This window comes from Betta splendens, chromosome 9 (assembly GCF_900634795.4).
Source record: "Betta splendens chromosome 9, fBetSpl5.4, whole genome shotgun sequence".
In the NCBI taxonomy this organism is placed as follows: Eukaryota; Metazoa; Chordata; class Actinopteri; order Anabantiformes; family Osphronemidae; genus Betta; species Betta splendens.
This window is the reverse complement of record NC_040889.2, coordinates 4,381,288-4,401,023: the sequence shown is the minus strand read 5'-3', so window position 1 is coordinate 4,401,023 and position 19,736 is coordinate 4,381,288. Positions and strand designations below refer to the sequence as shown.

At 48.4% G+C, this 19,736-nt stretch overlaps 1 protein-coding gene across 3 annotated transcripts in view; it reads left to right on the top strand.

Annotated features, from left to right (window-relative positions):
• Positions 1 to 1,188: 1,188 nt before the first annotated feature.
• Positions 1,189 to 19,736, top strand: part of LOC114861322 (synapsin-3-like) — a 44,279-nt gene continuing 25,731 nt past the window's right edge. The window contains exons 1-5 of one of the 3 annotated variants that reach the window (XM_029160406.3): positions 1,189 to 1,332; positions 1,538 to 1,665; positions 5,677 to 6,128; positions 10,266 to 10,323; positions 15,182 to 15,273. In XM_029160406.3, coding sequence (XP_029016239.1) covers positions 5,728 to 6,128; positions 10,266 to 10,323; positions 15,182 to 15,273 — 551 coding nt within the window. In that variant the 5' untranslated portion in view covers positions 1,189 to 1,332; positions 1,538 to 1,665; positions 5,677 to 5,727. Of the gene's footprint in view, positions 1,333 to 1,537; positions 1,666 to 5,676; positions 6,129 to 10,265; positions 10,324 to 15,181; positions 15,274 to 19,736 lie in introns of those variants that run through there. The other 2 variants (XM_029160407.3, XM_029160408.3) reach the window with 2 other exon arrangements.

The following is a 19,736-nucleotide window of genomic DNA, read 5'->3' as shown; positions in this document are numbered from 1 at the left end:
GCAGCTGTTTCAGCGATGCATGAGGGACCGAGGACCGTATTGGATTCGTAGCGGGAAACAACGTACTGTACTTCGCGAGGACGGCAATAAAGGGCCAAATGGGGGCATGAGACTGAAATGAAGCAGCTGACATATTCATACTGGGTTGTGTTGTCTATAAATATCCAGCTGCGTGGATTTTGTTGCAGTCTAAGAATATATATAGGATATGTGATGTGTTTGGCCCTAGAAAAAAATGCAACTAGGTAAAAGGTCCCATAATTTGTTTATTCTTTCACTCAGGTGTCTGTCAACTGTTGCACGTTTTCCTAAGCCACGAGATTTATGACTTTGACATTTGTATGTATTCAGCATCATCATTAGGTCCTATATGTTATTATTATGCCACTGTCATTATGTGGGAAAATAGCATTTGTAAGACCCAAAAACAAGTTTTATTTACTGCAAAGCAAGGAGTACAGTGCTGTTGAGTGGCGTCATGGCTGCACACTGTTAAAAGAGAATAATGATGTTGTTATGACACTCTTTTACATCAGTGACAGCTGTGGCCTGACTTGTACTCTCGCTCCTAAGTGCCGTCATTAAATATTTACCTCTACTCTTACCAGCCCCACAGATGTTTCAGCCGTCTCTCTTTCCGTGCTCGTTTGGCCATTTGTCATTTTGTCAGAATTGTAATCCCTGGTCAGGTTGGACGGCAACAACTGTGTGAGAAACTTTAGGGCACCGCGTGTATGGAGTCATTTTTCAGGGGGAAAATGTAAAATCTGTCTTTGGTGGTTACGGCAGGGTTGTTGTTAGCACACAGTCTGATAGTGTGTCTTTTGTCTTAGTTTTGATCTCACCGCTTCATGAAATCCGTTTATTTTAGCATTTTTTTTAGTCTGCATAAGGATTTATTAGAATTTTCAGTCTAATAAATATTAAAAGTAATTAAATTCATATAGACAATTTAAATCAATAAAATAATACAAAATACTCTCTAATTAATAAATTAAATTATTGTTATATATTTTTTTTCTTCACGTTTTATTTCCCTTTTGTTTTAATGAAAAACGCTTAATTATCCTGTGGCCAATGAGCTTCACGGACCCACTGCAGTAATGAATACACTACACCCCTCACGTTCCCGGCATGCATTGTGGAGAACAGAGAGAGAGACAGAGAGAGAGAGAGAGAGAGAGAGAGAGAGAGAGAGAGAGATTGTGGGGGGCTTGGCTGGGAGGCTGAGGAGGACCGTGGACCTGATCGCAGAAGAAGAAGCAGCAACATCAGAAGAAGAAGAAAGAAGGCGCTCCATCCGATACTTGCTCGCCACCAACAACCGCTCAGGTAAATTCTGCCTGTCTGCGCATTTATTCAGCATCATTCCCACGTTCAATCCGCCAGCGCGCGCGCGCATCTTCCCGCCGCAGGCTGTGCCGTATGCACAATGACACCGAGGCTTTTCCGGGGTATTTCCCAGTTCTGCCCCCCCCCCCGCTCCCTCCTCTCTTCTCCCCCCGGTACGTGACGGGCTCCGTTTCTGCTGTGTCAGGCTCGTTCGGGTGGCGGACGGTCGTGGGACGCTGCGGCGGGGTTCGTGCAGGCAGGGATTCCCCCCTCAGCCGTGTTCCTCCTGCTTCAGCCCAGTCACCAGGGGAGGGAGGTGGAGCAGGTGGGAAGGTGCGTGTGTGTGTGTGTGTGTGTGGGGGGGTCCATTTCAGGAGAGTCAGTGAGGATAAACTGCCTCACGGTGTCCTCGCGCACTGGGGAATATTTCAGTTGTTATTATATCGATAAGCGGTTTATGACACTTCTAAGGCTGCAAAACCTAGAGAGGCCAGTTTAGTTTAATCTGCAGCTCTAAGGCGACACTAATGCACGCGGAGCTATCTTATAACTTATTAGAAGAGCTGCAGCAGAACAATGTGGGCCACAGATCGAGTAAAACAGTGAGGTTATGAGCTCCTGAATCAGTTGTCGAATGCTAAAATGGTCCATCATGTGAGAGGAATATTAAGACAACTGTCAGGTGCAACTGTCGCTTCAAGAGCCTAAAAACATCCTCAGGTAGAAATGGTAGAAAATGTGGACATAACAAATATAGTTGTTTACCAGGTCGAATGTGAAATAGCTTTGAAACAGTCTAATGATGCACTTGGATTATTTGCATGTGTCCCGTTGTCCACAGTTTGCCAGAGCTTAATTATTAACTGGAGCTTGTGCCTCATTATACACATCTGTATAAGTGTAAATATCATCTTTTTTTTTCCTAAGGATGTAATAAACTGCTAAATGACCAGCAGTGACCTTTTTGTTCTTAATTAGCTGGTCTGATGGTCCTCAGCGCGTCAGAGGGCATTTGTGAGGGAAAGACACTGTGATGAAGAAACAGCTTGTAGTAATGTGGAGGCTGGTGAATGGAACTTCCAATCAATATGCTTCTGATGCGGTTTATATGGAAGTGATTCATCAGCAGCCTGGTTAGTCAGATTTTGAGTATGAATGAATTTGCCAGTGCAGCGTAGTAAGTAGGTGTCCTGTTTGTTGCATGAGGAGGACTCATCTTAGTCAGGGTAGTTCCCTTCACCTCATGCTTTCAGTGACCAATTGGTGTGGTCCAAGGTCCAGGGTTTGAGTCACAGTCTGCATGTGGGGGTGTGTGCAGCGGGGTCACTCGCTCTGTGCACCCCCCCCCCACCCCCACCTCTCCAGGCCGTCGATGCTGCATTTGTCGGGTTTCACAGCTCGGTGACGATCTTCTTGTTCCTCACATGGCGGTTTTAGCTCCGTATTTGTTACATCCGCGCGCCTCTCCGAGCCGTAATGTCACTGCAGGATCGCGACAGTGCACCGGAAGCGTTTCCCCAGCACGCTCGCATATTCACACGCTTGAGATCGACAGCCTGGACCTAATGGCGCCTTTGCAGGCTGGCGTTTCATAATGTCTGGATTAAAATAAGCAGGCCAGCTTCCACACAACCTCCCACAGCAGCTCCAGACGTCGTAGCAGTGCAGAGGAAGCGAAGGATTTTAGCCTGCTATTTATGAAATATCACACATTGTTCTGCGTGTCTGGTCTAAATGTGCTTCCTGCGGGTTGTATATTTGGAAAAGCAGTAGAAAAACCATCTTATTTTATTATTCTCACTCTGAGCAGTTGTGATGTGTCAATGAACCGTAATTAGACTTGAGCACAGTGATTACGTTCAGGTTAACCTATTCAGTTTGGTACACGTGTTTTTGTACTCCTCCACTGCAAACACTGCAGATGTAGTGTTAACATTCAGCACTAAATATCAATAATCAGCAATTTTCAGGTCCAATCATGCAGTCATCTCGGTCTCCCAAAGCTTCGTTAGCCTCTCCCACACTCCTACTAGCAACTGTGCTAGACCCAGAGTGGTGAGTCATATTGTTACTATCGCTGATACCTGCGACGTAACGAGTGGTGTTTTACTTGAGACGTATGTAGGACTAAAACTAAAATAAGGAGGCAGTTGCTAAGCGACTGCAACGATGCTGTGACTCTTCTGAATCTGCCAAAAAGTCTTGCTTTTTGCTGCGATCCTAATACCGGCACCCTGCGGATGTGAGCGGGGAGCAGGTGCATGGTGTGCACCAGTAGCATGCAACGGGGTCCTCATGGGTCCTTCTCGTTTCCCGACCCTCCAGCTTGATCTGGGTCACGGAGGCAGGGATAGTGGCCTTCAAGGACCAGGACTGATCCATAGTACATAATAGCACATTTAAATGCATAGCAGGGGTCCTCTGTGGAGTTTTTCCACAGTAGAACTCGAGGAAAGCAACTTTATCCATCTGGCAGCGGGTCCCACATGTTGTACACCCGCCCCAAAAGCCTCAGCAGTTTTAACGCCATCCTCTCATCTCGTCCATACGCTTTCCCACCTCTCTTCAACTTGATTCTCCACGCTGCGACTCGAGTCCGCTCTAACTGTTAACTGATAACCACCGGCCCCTCATGCACCGACTGCCACCGGCGAGAGAAGCCACGTTCTTAAAGCCTGCCGTCGTTTAAGCAGTGGACAGTGACTGTGTGTGTTGGCGTAAGGAAGCTAGGAAGCTAACGGCGGCTATCGTTTGAGATTGAGATTCGCTCCACTTCGCTGAATGCGAATAAAGACAAAAATGAGTCACTTCTGCATCATCTGAACATCTGAGGTGTTTGAAGGGGAATGTTGAATTGTCGAAAAGCCGAAATGACACTTCTGCTCGTCCTAGTTGCTAATTAGTCAGCAGCTCTATCAGGTTTTGATGTGTCAATTCGCAGAGGAGCCTTTGAGAGGATGCGGCGGCTTCAACGCCGCCTCTTGTCGTGAACCCTCGTCAATTACAAGTTCTTTAAATATAGAAGAACGCGCCGACGCACATCAGCAGGGGTCCGAGAGGGAGGTGTGAAATTGCCTTCCCCTTCGTTGCCGAGCTGAAGTCCTGTGAGCTGTGCTGTGTTCCCGCAGGGTTCCATCAGGGTGGCGGTGCCCTCTCGTAGCCTTGCGCCTGCTTCGGGCACAGAGGGGGGGGAAAGCAGCTTTTGTCCCGTTCAGCAGAGGCGGCGATTCTCAGCTGACAGCATCCCCTCAATCCGACGGGATCAAGACGCCCGAGAGAGGAGCGGCAGTCGGCAATTACGAGCCCTTGTTAATGCCGTCGTTTGTCTTTAATCTGCTTGTTTTCTGGCAATTTGCTCTCATTTGACCCAAGTGCTGCCACTTTGCTCTGTGAGACGCTCACACAGTTCAATTAAAGCAGGAAGCCCCTTCCCTACTTCTGTTATGTGCTATTAACTGTGTCAACCACAATCTGTTTTGACCCCAAATATCATTATTATAGGACACTGATGTGTTTCTTTTTACCAGCAGCCAACAGTGTGACCAACTGCTCGTTGGCCTCTCTCTCTCTCTCTCTCTCTCTCTCTCTCTCTCTCTCTCTCTCTCTCTCTCTCTCTGCGGGGAGGGAAAACTGAGTTTTCCCACAGGGAATCAGAGCAGTATTGGGGAAGCAAGTGTTACGCAACCGCTAGGATTATTGCAGCTGCTGTCAAGAATAACGCTGCAGTGTCTTTGGAGCTCAGATGTCAGGTTCATGGATCTGTGATCCGTATTAAGTAGAAGCTTTCACTCCACGCTGCAACCCCACATCCTTTTCTTCTTCCTCCTCTTCCCCCCGTAAACTGCAGAAACACGTGCGATAGGAAAATGCCTTTCATCTCATCCGAGTGCGGCCTAGTTTTAATCACGTTTTAAGGGTTCTTGTCTCCATCGCTTCCCTGTGGTTTGACAGCTAATCTGTTCGAATGTCTCTGCTCGTGTTATGCATTACGTAAGCGCTTCCCTTTCCCCAGTGGGCCCCTATCTGTTTCGCTAAGAAACGAACTGTGACTCACCGCTCCGACTTTGCATGGTCGCGGCTGTGTTCCCGAACTATTTCCTGACGCACGACTTCACCTGACGTGAGTGCGGATTAGCTCGTTTATAATCGCCGTGAAATCACCTGAGAACGTCGATTCTCTGTGACAGCGTTTGTTTGGCACCTTTGCTACATCTGACACTTGCAGCGGAAGATCTCCCACCTCAGATGCAAGTAATCGTGTTTAACAGTTTCAACGCGTGTCACACTGTCTGACTTTGGTTATATGAAGATAATTTTCAAACAGACCGTTTCTGTCTCCTGCAGGACTTCCTACCCCTCACCTCATTTGGCCTGACCGCCACCAGCCCCGCCACCATGAACTACCTTCGCCGGCGCCTGTCAGACAGCAGCTTCGTGGCCAACCTCCCCAACGGCTACATGATGGACCTGCAAAGGCCCGCCCCCCCGGGCTCATCCACGTCGTCGCCTGCCTCCCCGGCCACGGAGCGGCGGCAGCCCCCGTCCTTCCCTACCAGCCAGACCCAGGGCCCGAGCCCAGGCCCAGGCTCTGGCGCGGGCTCGGGGAGCTTCCTCAGCTCCTTCTCCAGCGTGGTGAAGAGCGCTCAGATGGCTCAGAACGTTGCTGCGGCCGCGCACGCCAAGTCGGCGGCGGGTGGGTCCACCGAAGGGGCCCCTGCTGGGAGCGGCCCGCCAGCCAAACCCGTCATCCGCAAACCCAAGATCCTGCTGGTTGTTGATGACCAGCACACAGATTGGTGAGTGGGAGCCATTGTCAAACTATTTACCACATTTTCACCTGTCTGGGTCCTGGTGAGCTACTTAAGTGATCAGATAGTACTTCATGTTCTCGCATATGCAGTCCCTCGACAAGTGAGGGGGCTTCAGTCTGCACTCTCCTTTTACTGGTTACCTTTTTACCCAGCTGTCAGACTAGACACAAGAGTGTTGCTTCAGAGATGACAAATGACAGTTGCTGAGCCTTGACACAGCGCATAGCTACAGGTCAGAGACGCACATCGGCCGCCTTCCTCGCCACACACGGCGGAGGAATTAATTTGTCGAGCTGCAGTGGAGGCGTGCAGAAGCCAGCCTGTCATGTTTGTGTCACCGAATCCATGCGACGCTCCCATTTCGAGAACGGCTGTTCCGTTGCGTGACGGCTGCTGGTAAATTGACCACAGCGAAGCCGCTATTAGCTATTCCCAGCCCCTTTTGAAATTTATTGAAAGACTTAGAGGGGGTCATTATGCGACAAAGCATCTGTGTCGGAGGCTCTCCGGGGGAGATTGAGCCGGAGTCTAAAAATGATCTCTGCATTAAAGCGCCTCTCTGACAGATGTTTCAAAGAGAACCTCGACTGCTTCTCATTCTCTGTGGCCTGTTTCCCTCCAAGCCAGCTGGCTGACATCTCCGCGGGGCCCCGCCCTGTTTGCACCCTGGTGTTTTTGCAGTGGCTCTTCAGGGGATCGTCCTCCCACCGAGGCTCATTCGGTCGTTCCCTCTGAGGGACTGTCCCGACTCGTGGGAGCACAGCAGGGGTTTTATTCACCTAAACACACTCAGTTGCTTGTGTAAAAAGAGTAAAAAAAAGAGGATACAAGAAGGACCAGTGTGCCCTTTTATTTCAGAGACTAAAAGAAGCCATGTTGTCAGCAACACCTCCCTGCAATAAGATCTGCATTGAGCTTTTGCAGTACTTAGAGTACTAGAGTGCTACTAGTAGCAGTAGTACTACTACTAATGTATTTAAATCATTTTCATTCTCATTTTCATTTTCATTCTGTGCTACCTTTACACTAAAAGAAAAGACTTAAATAAGATTGAAGTCTTCTTCTGTTTGTCCACCAGGTGGCGCTGTAGTGTAATAGACCCTTCAGCACAAGTGCTTACAAACCGTTGTCATGCTTTGTTGTTTGTGTTGAGATGCAGGTCTGTGGCCAGCAGATGGTGGTGTCTGATTGCCTGAAGGTTTTTAACCCCAGTCCTCAAGACTGGTCATTTAAAATTACTTGTTTTCAGCAGGCAATGCACTTCTAATCTCCTTCGCCCTCAGATCCAACATTTTTAACTTAGACGTTGAAGGTAATGGCAGTGATGGACCTATCGAAAATGTATGTTCTCTGATTTTGAATTGAAGTATATCAGTCTCTTAGAGGCCTCTTTAGATAATGTCTTAGGGTTTGAAGCAGCACCTGGATCATTCATGAACAGTTAAGGAGAAGACCAAATATTTGGCCTCTGCCTTTGCAATGTGTTTGTGTCCTTGGACTGGATGTTTGTGTCTCAGTGAAACTGAAACCATTCTGTTCTGTATACAGAGATATTAGTCTGATGCTTTGCTGCTAAAAACCTTCGGCCTCACTAAAAGGGAAAAAAAAATCAAACGATTTAGCCGCACGGGCCAAATTTGTAATTTATGTTATGAGCCTGCATTGATTCCAGATGTAATCCTTTATTTTATTTTTTTATCTTAAAGCTACCACGCGGTCGTCAAGTCTTCCAGGCGTGACTCTCCAAACAGATGTGTTGTGTTCTCCGCACATTTCCATAAATCAACATCGATCGCATCCCGCGCGCGGCCACCGGTTCATCTGTGGCCACGGCGGCCGAGCCGACCGCTTTATCTGGCAGGCAAACGCTGCGCTGATGTTGACAGATGTGCGTCGGATAGGTCGTCACCGTGAAGCGTGATCGCAGCGCGCCGCTCTGCGCACAGGCCTTCGACCTAAATACAAACACACTGAGTTATCGCGCGTTGTTTTGTGTTGGAGGGATGTGTGAAGCGGGGAGTTGCGTCTAGAGCCAGTTGGCTCGTGTTTTTAAGGGCACGCTCGAAATAAACTCACATATATCAGCTGGTTCTTGGCAGCCGTTTATCGCAGCGGGCCGATACAACGTGGATGAGCACCAAGGCGAGAGCTACGGCAGGTTGTCATGTCCAGAGCGTGTTGGGATGGTCTGGTTTTCCTGATCGATTACACATGTCCACATCACAGTCAGTGCAATGATGCGAGGAGCTTCCGAAATTGATTTGTCCGTATCTCTGAACTGCCCTGATGTATTAATGTGGAAGGAGACGGTATGTGACCATCCGCCGGCGGCGGCGGCCTTGGGGCTGAGCTTCCTCCTGGGCATTCCAGCAGAGAGGCTGAGGTCTCTGGGGAAACGCTGCCCCGTCCTGACAGGCTTGGCCTGCAGCAGTGACGGATTCACAATAGCAGTACACAGCACTGAGGCGAAGACTTCAGGAGCATCACTACCGCCGCTACAGACCCCCCCCTTCTCTGTCCCTGTGTCTTTCTTTCACTCTCCATCTCTCTCTCTCGCTCTCTCGACACTCTCTATGCTCAGCACAGGCCAAGAAGCTGTCGCTCTGTTTGTCCTGTGTTTTGAATGATATGAGCGTCTGATGGCTCAGCCCAGCGTGCGCCAGCAGAGCGATTCCTTCTTCATCTACCTTTCTAGTACTACGAGGTCATCAAGTGACCAAAAAGAAATGAATTTATTCACTTTGACCGAGTGACACCACACAACTAGTGTAAGTGTGTTCACCCCAGTTTTATTCCCTTGAACCTTGAACTCTTATGAGACAATCTGAGCTGTGCAAACACGAACCAACACATTAAAAACATGTGACCAGTATAGAGGAGTGTTTCCTCCCTAAACACAGCAGCATTAACACAACATGGAGCTCAGCAGAACAAATAAAAAAAGGAGCAGTAATAACCCCAGAGGAACAAATCGGCTTCATTCACACACACGCTCACACACATCTATTAGCGGCAGGGAACTAGAGGGAACATACAGCATTCTCATGGTATGAAAGGGAATTTAGATCCATGTTTATATACGGGGCGTGTGCAGCGAAAGGAGGAAGGCCCAGACCCGCTTCTCGGAGCCCACTGTTTATGTTCGAACACATGTAAAGCTTTGTTCCCACCAGAGATGCCGGCGGCCTGTAAATTTACATTCATCGCTCCGGGTGACAACATGTTTTTGCAGCACCTTGAAACACATACCGGCCATATTTAGGCTGCCTGCGGGCCCTGCCCCGTGCTCTGTGGCGTGGTCCGGGGGTAACTGGGGGGGGGGGTAGGTAGCTCAGACACGCCGGGGGTTCACAGCATCCCAACATTGCAGGCATAGAAACAGAACAGGACTCCGGTTGTTACCTTCCACCAGCTGGGAGATGTTAAAACCGAGATCCCCTTTAAATCCCTAATAAATGTTAATGAAGAGACTTAAAAGCACAGATGGAAAGAGGAAGAGACAAGGTAGAAAGCAAGGGGGAGTAAAGTAAACCCGCCCCCGAAAGGAAAGTGTGTTTTGGTGCGACTGGGTCAAAGGTGGTTCAAAGCCCCAACAGGCCCGTCCCAGTAACTGAAGTCTGGCTCGCAACCTAGATCCTCGCCTTCTTCTCCAGCCCCAAGCCCTCGACAGAAGGTGAACTAGACTGAGCAGTGGGTCACGAGCTAGAAAATACGCGTATAGTGGAAAACTGGACCATCAGACCATCCAGGACAGCAAAAGATACAGACCACCACGAGGGTGATTCTTCAACCGGCCAGTTCTCTTCACTTAATCGCACCAGTCGCTCTCTGCCAAGGGATTCTGTTTACGTGAAGATTCTGTAATCACGGAAAATATGAGTCATTAATTTGCCCATTTCTGGAAGGGCTGCTGAAATCTCAGCTCCACTCAGATCAAATAAACAAAAGGTTATTTTAAGGCTGTTTTGACGGTTGTAAGAGTTCGGAGCCCTGATGAAATCCACATGTTTAAAGTGGACGAGATGTACGACCCCCCCCCCCCCCCCCCCCCCCCCCCTTCACCAAACGGGTGTACAGTTTAGACGATTGACCAAGCTGACGAAAGTCTCATTTCTTCGGCAGGGCCAAGTATTTCCGAGGGAAGAAGCTGAACGGCGAGTACGAGATCCGAGTGGAACAGGTGAGTGGAGACGCGCTCACACCTGTGGACGCTGAGCATCTGCGGCGTGCAGGCGCCGCCTCAGCTGCTGGCGCCATCGCGGCCTCGTTATGGGAGCATTTTACAGCCTCTCTGCTCAACTCTCTGCTGTTGTGTTCCTGTGACGAGCAAAGATATATATATATGATGTGAACCTTTTTTTTCAGCACTGCTATTGAATGGCAATTAAAAAAAAATAGCAGCAGAGTTAATTGGGCCCCTTAAGTCAATAGAGAAGAGGGACTGAGCGAGCCTTCCAAAGCCCCCACTGACCTACTTAAATCTTGTTGGAACGGCCACTCTTTCCCACAAACCCTCCGCATTGACGATAACAAGTCAGTTGCTAATTGCCTTCTGCAGCCAGACTCTTCGTAGGCTGTTTGTGCGGCCCTCCCTGAGAGCCCGAGGACGCCTGAAACCCGATCTGTGTGTGAAAAACGCAGCAACACACTGAGATGCGGGGCAACAGTAAAAGCAGAGAGGCTATATCTTTATCTGCACCCAGCACATTGAGGTAACAGGACTGGGATGTATTTTGAATTAAAATATATATATATACTTTATTTTTAGTTTTGTTCCCTGCCATCCCTTACTATACAGTATGTTCATCTCCAGACCCATACGTTTGCTCCTCCTGCTTGCTGCCATACAAGGTCTTGATGTCCGATCCGTGTAAAAGAGAGAGTGGCTTTGACTGTCTCTCGTCAAGTCCATCCGGCCCGGTCTCCTCCACCTTCCCCATAGCGCATTTGTGAGCCCATTTGTTTTGGATAATTCCCCTCTTATTTACACGGCCCACTTTGAAGTTACACTGGCCGATGCCCCGGGGTCCTGGGTTCGCCAGGTAGCCTTAAGCTCTGTTTAGTGGTAAACGAAACAGATGCTGCTGGTGGTTCCCTGTGCTCTTACAGCAAGTGACTAATAAAGGCCAGTCACGGGGTGGCTCAGAATGATGACACATGTTCAGAAGCTAGGCGTCACACACCATCAGGCATCAGGGTCAGCGGATGTAAATGAATATGTTCTTCTAAACCCACAGATTGTCTATATAAGGCGAGATGTGTTAGGATTGAATGGTTCGACCATCAGCTGACATTGCATCAGTTCTCTCTTCCTTCTGCTGTCACATTAATTACTCCTCTTCTGTTGGATTGTTCTGGATCCAGTCTAAGGGTCTAAGGGCAGAGGATGTTTTTGTTGTTGTACTGACCAAAAACCCACCGAGGCTAGATCGAGTATCACAGTATAAATAAGACCTGGTTTGCAATAAACAGCCCAGTAGCTAAACTGGTTTAAAGGAAAACCAGTGAGTCATTCACAGTCGGTGTGATCCCTGCATTATTGTATATAAAGCTACTACTTACTGTATGAACGCCCCAAACTGTTTCCCGCGGCGGAAGCCGACCGCAGATGCGACCGGAGCGAAGACCGTCAAACAAAGTCCGCCTGTTTACTGCCCACAGGCCATAAACACTGCAATTTGCACAATCAGACAAATTAGGCAGTTAAACTTGAAGAGGGCTTTTGTTTGTGAAAAGAACGAGAGTCCGGGCTGACAAGGGTCGTGTGGGGCGACATCTGCTCAGCAGCCGCGTGACCTCAGCGCTGTCCACGCTTCTTTCCTCTGCAGTCACGGCAGCTCGCAGACACTCGGCCGCCCATTTTTTTATTTTTTTTTTGTAATTTGCCTGTTACACGGGGCATCTGAGTAGAGCTTGCACAAGACGCTTTGGTTCCGTACCTGCTGCAGACGCGATGCTCGTGCAGCCGCTCTGATGCTTTCTGTACCTGCAGTGCCTTTCGCCTCCGTCTTCGATTTCAGCCTCCAGTGCCTGAGTGGAAGGATTTGGCAACAGTCTGGCACAAGGTGGTGATTGGTGGCTAATAGCTCTCTGTGGCATGTATGAATAGTCCACTGTGCTTCTACAGTACAGTACGTCTCTCAACTGGGCTTATCAAGAATTATAGCAAAGTTTCAACACGGTCAACGGGAAATATTTGCCCTCCAGCTACTGTTTGCTCCCATGTGCTCAATCACTCTCCAGGCTCTTTCTGGCCCAGGCTCGACCGTGCGGCCATATTTTTACCTGGGCTGCATTCGTGTTGGTCAATGTTTTGTGCATTGACAAATTGCATTTGTGTCAATTAGCACACACCTTACTTCTACTTCCTACTTCAGTGGCTTTGTGGCCTTAAGCTGTAGGGTGTGACCCCCCTTGAATAAGCTGATTAGGAGGGCTCTGTCTTAGACTGTGTGCTGGACTTCACCGAGGAGGTGAGTGAGAGGAGGACAGCGATGAGGCCCCAGAGGTCTGGGCAGCTCTTAGCCTTTTCAGGTTGTTTGCGGTCGAGGCAGACCGTGTTTTAGAATTGAAAATGACCGTGACCAAAACAAAAGCCACCGTAACCGCCTCGGCCGCGGGAACATGTGGTGAATGTAAACGTGCTGCGGGTGATTCCAGATGAGCGACTCTCAAGTGGCGTTTACTGTCCTGTCCTCAGGGTCACATAGCGTCGTAAATGAAGCGCGCCTTTCAGCTGTAAGATCTAACAGTGACTTCAGTTATATGACAACTCCACTTTTTACCACATTTAAGTCAACAAATTCATGCAGGGGCGTCATTTTTCTTTTAGATGTCTCCTGTGGCATAAGCTCAGTTATGAGAGGACGTCGGCCCAAAACGCGCTTAAACGAACCCGCGACCACGCTCCTGTAACATTGTTCAGCCTGAATGCGGCTCAGCACAGGAGAAGAATTGCTTCCTGTTTTCCTTTCCCAGGGTGAGAGCCGCTCCAAGACAAGTGTCTGAATGTGTTACCGTGATGGTAACCATGGCGCAGCGCTAAGACTCCCGTCCCGGCTTCTGGGCCGGTGCCTTGCACCAGCCACTTCCATCCATTGCCGTCCGGTGACAGTGGCTGCTAGCGCTTCCCTGACACAGAACCACCCGATCAGAGGGGGACGTGGAATGCTCCAGCCTGGCCAAGATTTAGCCCACGCTCTTATTTTTATCTGGTTGTGGAAAAAAAAAGAAAGAAGAAGAAGTCAACGTAGGCCTCCGTGTTCAGGATGGGATTTGTTTAAGCGATTGAGGATGCGTGTGTCGGTGCACATGTGCATCTGGGCGTGTTGCGCATTTCGGCGTCGTGTTTGGCAAGGCGCACGCTGCCGAGCACACAGATGTTTGTTTCAGAAGCGGGTATCAGCAGAGAGGAGAAAAGGAAGGGAGCCAAGTGCATGTCGTTGAGGCGCTCTGAGTGTGAGTGGCGCCTCGTTGTCCCTTTTAATAAGATTACAGCATTTACTCACCCCCTGCTCTTCCTATGAGACTGCAACACAATATTAAAAGACGTGGGTGTGTTTTTTTTAATATCTTGGCAAAAACAAGTTGGCACATCCATTGAAAAACTCACTCCTCGCCGAGAGTTTATACGGGCCACAGCGTTAGATCAAAGGCAAATTTCTGGGAGAATACCGGTGATAGTAGCTCCTATTTTCTGAAGATGAAAGCCCACGTAAAGCCAGGCAAATCGGGCTTAAATTCCCAAGTGATGACCACAATCGGAGAATGTGCAGTTTGCGTAAGGCTGGGGGGGGGGGGGGGCATTGGAAGGACCTGGGTTGAGTAGAGTTCAGCTGCAGAGTTTGCTTCCATCCGCTCTCAGTGCGGGACAGGCTGGACTGCTTATCTGCCGAAGCCTAAAAGCAGGTTTGTACTGAAACTATTACCGTATAAGCTCACGGAGCGACACACGACCGGCCCCCGTACAGTACTGTAGTAATGCTTACACCTAAGCAGACCCCCCCCCACCCCTCCACTTGCAATCATGAGGCCTCCAGCATCTCTTGAATGCTATGTCACCTGACTGCAGATGCAAGGCGTTTGATGAGAAGTGATCGCGTGATGTGAAGCCTGAAGCAGCGTGTTGTGTCTGAGCTCAACAGGCGAATGGACGTTTACTCTGGCACAGCCACTGATAATCCCTGTGGGGACTGGTAAAAACCATTCTCCTCCTCGTCCCGGTGGCCCAGTGTGTAGCTGAATTTTATTCAGGGGTATGTTTTGTGTTATTTTGTTACAGTCAACAGTAGCTACTCGTTGACTCTACCCATCATTTTATAGCATACTTTGAAGCTGATGTCATTTAAACCAGCCAGAAGACTTACCAGATGTTATTATAATACACACTAAACTTACTGTAAATGTCTAAGGTTAAGGTCTAATGTAATAAGTATCAATTTCCTGCTGCTACTATGATTTAGTAGCATTTTTTTTGTTACAATAACTATAATAGTATTTTGCAGCTGTTAGTTTGAAATAAGAAAAAAATACAATTCAGTGAAGCTCAGCATTGGCCAGAGTCAAGTTGTTAAATGCTGTGAGGATTGCTAGTGCGAGTGAACACGAGCCGCCCTGCTCTGGCCTTGCGGAAAGTCCATTCCCAGAAGTCAACCGTCGCCCCTCCTCCTGAGTATCTCTGGGAGTTTAACCGAGTCGTTAGGTAGCCAGGCTACAGCCTTTCACATGGCCTCGCTGTCTGGGAGGCCACAGGCTAGGGGGATAACTCAATTAGCCTCCCTCACTGTGCTCTCCCGTGTCTCTTTGTCACACAGCGATGTCGAAATGCAAAACCAAACTGTGCTTTTATGGATCATTTATACTTTTCATCATCATTGTGCTGAAGCATGATAGGAAATTCCTTCCACTTTCCCTTTTTAAACCAGTGTAGTTTTTTCCAAAAAAGTCGAACTAAGTAGTGAGTGAGCTGGTTTTATGTGTGTGTTGTATGTTATACCATCTAATGCTGTATAACGGTATATTTTTCTTGTCTTCATTAGGCAGAATTCTCAGAGATCAACCTGGCTTCTTACGTCAGTTCGGGATGTATGGTGGACATGCAAGTCAATAAAGGAGGCAGCAAAGTGGTCAGGTAAGTCTGTTGAGACTCAGAGACAGAGTCTGCCTCGGTGGACTCAGATCACTTGGTTATTTTATGTTGAAATGTGCAAGACAGAATGTGATTTTGAGTTCAGATGCCTTTTAAGGTGAATAAACCTCAGCTTTGCGGTGGCAGCTGTGGCTCCTGGCCTTCACAAGCAGCCCGTGTCACAACCGCAGCGGTTGCTGGAGATTTAAATAGACTGCCCTGTAATGTGGAGTTAGCGCGCAGGCGGTTCACTGACGCCCAGCTGATCAGGACGGACTGAATGCTCCTGCTCCGGCCTATTCTCTGAATGTGGCGCCAGGATGAGATGCTTCAGCTTAAACACAAACTAATTTTTTCATATAGCATCATAAAGTTTAATATGTTTTTGTTTCCTTTGTGACATCCATCAGAACATCAACAACCTACAGACCAGCTGGTTGATATAATAGTGCATAGTCAGTGCTTCTTCTTCACCAGGCTGTTTAGAGGCCCGGTGGGTCGATCAGATAGGCTGGGCTTTTTGCGTGCTTTTGTACAATAAATTTCTTATCGATGTTGAATGCAGCGTTTAGAAAACGGCCTGATCTGCGCAGCACCAGGGGGCGAAATGAAGCGAGAACAATCGCGCACCGCTGGCAGTGAAGCAGCTGATGTGACAGTGTGTGTGTACGTGTGTGTGTGGTTGGAATTAATAGAAAAGCCAGATTGGGTGCAGATGTTCCGAGTGGTGCTGCGATCGCAAACACTCTCGCTCTCCTGCAACTGAAGGTCACAAGTTTAGACACCGACATTTACACACGCTGAAGGCTTAGCGTAAGCTTATTATGGCCCGTCTCTTATCACAGATCGCAGCCGGGGAAAGCTGAAGAAATGCTCGATAGCTCCGTGTTCATTGTCAGGGCAAAACACAGATTTCCCAACGCACCAGCCCTTGTGTGTTTGCGTGGGATCGTGAGGGGATTAACACATACTGTACATGTACTGTACATGCAGGAATGTGTACGTACGGTATATTTAAAGCAGGTTCCTCCTTTTACATGTTTACACGTTTCCTGGCCGTGACCTCTGATCTCTGGCTCCCTGAACACATGACCGCGCGCTTCCCGTCATTTGTTGTTTATGTGGTCAGGTGCTCTATGCTGAGCGTCCTTGGGGCTCCCTTATGCATGTGTAGGTCATCAGAATCTAGAATGGGAATAGTGGAGTCTGAACTTGCAATAGTCTTTTTGCTTTATGTGTTTAATCTGGCTTGTTTATTTTATATATATATATATATATATATATATATATCACAGTTCCTTATTTCTCCTCATAAATGTGCCACGATTCACCACAAATCCAAAAAACGTGACAAGTCCGTTTTTTTTTTTTTTTGGGGGGGGGGATTGCTGCGAGTAGCGTGCGACGTGGCACGCACTAACAGCCAACGCCACTAAGTACAGTAGTTATGGCACGCCATGCCTGGCTGCGCTGCTGCTGTCAGCCCTTTAGCTTCTCCCCCGCGCTCCGGTGCCAAAACCTCCAGCTCGTTGGGAACTCTGGCCTGGCCCAAAGATGGATCAGAGCAGCGCCAGAGTATGATAAGCCACGGAGCAGCGTTCTGGTCTCCTCCTGTGGCTAATAAAGACTGTGATTAATTACAGGTGATTAAAGGCAGGCGGTGGGTGTGTTTCTCTCACTGTTAAGTACTGATGCAGTACTTCAGCTTAAATGGGACTTTAAAAGATTTGAGGTAGAGGTTTTCCAACTGATACTAAGTCAAAAGTTGTAGTTTTGTACTGCTTTTGTTTCCCCGTCATCATCAACTGCTTACTGTAAATCAGAGCATCTTTAAACATGATATTTTATTAAGTCACACAAGGTTAAAATTAGCAGGCGCTAGGAGACTTTTTTAATGGTAAACATGAGGCAGCTCTCTGAATGTTTTTAGTCTTTAGGGAAATGTGATCAACAACACGATGGAGCACATGTTTTAAAGGGCAGTTCTTGACCCGTCTTGTTCGCCATTCTCCACCTTGCAGACACAGAGAGAAAGAGGGAGGGAGGCAGCCAGATTACATTAGCAGATCCTTGTCTGATTTGCTTTCCTTCCTTTATTTAATTTACTGTCTTTATCTTCTGGTTACCTCAGGTGACGAGTTATGGCTCCGACCACACAGAGATTATTCAAACACACATTCATGGCAAACGAGCTTTAACCCACCCCCTCCTTCTCCCCACCCTGACCCGTGAAGCCCATTTTCTTCAGCGACAGACCCGTCCGCCTGAAGCTGCCTCGGCACCTAATACCTCAGACAGGTTCATCTTGTTACCAGGCAAATAAATCCGGGTTCAGACATGGCTTTGGGACGCCGGAGGGACCAGCGCTGTAATGAAAGCATACAGTACGAGGACCGTGCTGCTTTTGTAATATAGCCATGGACACAGATTGCCTTGCTAATTCACTCAAACTCAGCACTCATTTCCTCTTGGGCCAAAGGTCATCTGGTACTTTATTGCTCTTGTAGCTTCTTCCGTCGCTAACCTTTCTCTGCGTTCAGTGTTGGCGCTGAGATGAGCCCTGGAGTGTGATGTCACCCGGAAGCCGCCCTGAACTCTGGCAGCCTGTCAGATTCCGACACTTTGGTGCCACCAGGCCCAAGAGCCACGGCCACAAACACAGGCACGTCTGGATGGAGGCCAAGGGGCAGCACCGTGGCCTTAATTAAATGAAAGTCCATGCAGGACAACAAATGTAGCTCTCTTATTTAAAGTAGATGTCAGAGGTGCTACAGAGTTGATTTGTTTTTTTCCAAGATAAAGTAATAATAAGGCTGCTTCCTCAACACTGGCAAAAAGTGCTGATTTGTCCTGAAGCTGGAGGAAAGGAAAACATAAACACCACACAGAAAGGTTTTAAGCTTGTCATAATATGTCAGTGTTGTTTTTAACCCCAAACAATCTGTTTAGAGAAAGAAAGAAGAGCTCCAGCAGCTTTCATGCGTCTGGTTATGAGAACACCACACGCCTGACAGTTTTATAAGCTCCATTATGCAGCAGTGCCAACAGGGTGTTTTTAGAGAGACAACATGCTGCCATTAGGTTCCCCAGATCCATTTATCCTACAGAATCGCTGACCTTTCAATAATCTCCACGGGGGAAGCCTGTACCGCGGGGGTGGGGTGGGGGTCTCGTCCAGGCTCAGAGGCTGGCGAGGGCCTTATCTTCCTCCCATCGGCCTGTCTCTCATTGATAAGAGTCATCAGGGTAGAATTCCGCAAATGTCAAACGGCACATACCGAGGATCGGCGCCGTGCCCGCGCACAATGGCGCATTGTGAGGCGCCGCCAGGAGGAAATGCATCTCAGTGGGAAACATTTTCTGTTAGGACAACAAAAAACGTCAAAACAACTCCATGGGCTGCGCAGCTAAACAACGAGCTCGAGAATAGGGACGTTTCAAACCTTTTTACAGATTGAATTCAATTGACTTTAAGAGCTGGTTTCCCAATTGTTATTAGGCTCATGATTCCTCACCCGTGCCTCGATCTGTAACCACAGTGGCCTCCAATCAGCAATGAAATCTGCCTTTACTGCGCCGCTGATGACCCACTGGAAGGACGCATTAGCATACTGCATTCAGGAGCAGCGCTGGAGATTGAGATCGTAAAGCGTAGATGTGCCGCCTGGGTGGAACCCGCGTCCCAGAGAGGGCCGTGCTCCTGCAGAAAGAGATGTGGAAAACAAAGGGAATGACTGACTAACCTGCGTAATGTTGGTGGATGCCCCGCTGCCTCTGCCCTGGTAATGAGTGCAGAGGCAGAATCTGGTCATTTTCTGCCAGTTTCTGCATGTGAACTGTTGAGTCTGCTTCCGTCCCGGAGCCTCAATAAACCGTTTCGTCCGGTATAAATAGAAGAGTCTTTGGTCTGCTGCCGCTGAGAGCAGCGGTGGTGGTCTAGCATCAGCAGCTGCAAGTGCTTTACCTCTGTTTGCTTATTTCCACGGTGCAGGGTCGAGGTCCAGCAGGTCTGTGTGGGTACCATGGGTCACATTGTTTTGAAGCTGCGATCATTACACAGTTTCTATAATAACAGTATGAATATGTGAAAATATGACTGCAGTCAGAGTGCATTTCTTGTGTTGTGTGAAACGTGGATTGGTTAAGGAGGTTCCCTCTAGGTCTGGCCCTCATCCCAGAACACTTTGTAAAGGAAGGATTAGACTGTGTTAATTGGATAGATGGTCCAAAAAGATTAAGTGCGCCAGGGAGCAGTTCTTCACTCGTTTTCGCCGTCTGTGAATGATGGAGCCCTGGACTATAAACACAAACCCCATTTAGTGTGTTAATGTGCTAACAGAGCTGTTGGCTGGGCACAAGGCGATGCGTGACCTGAGCAACGCCAGGCCAGAGGTGTGGAAAAATGATTCTCCAATTTAAAAAATGTGTCGTTGCTTCAGAAAATGTGACCTTCCAGATTGGTTGCA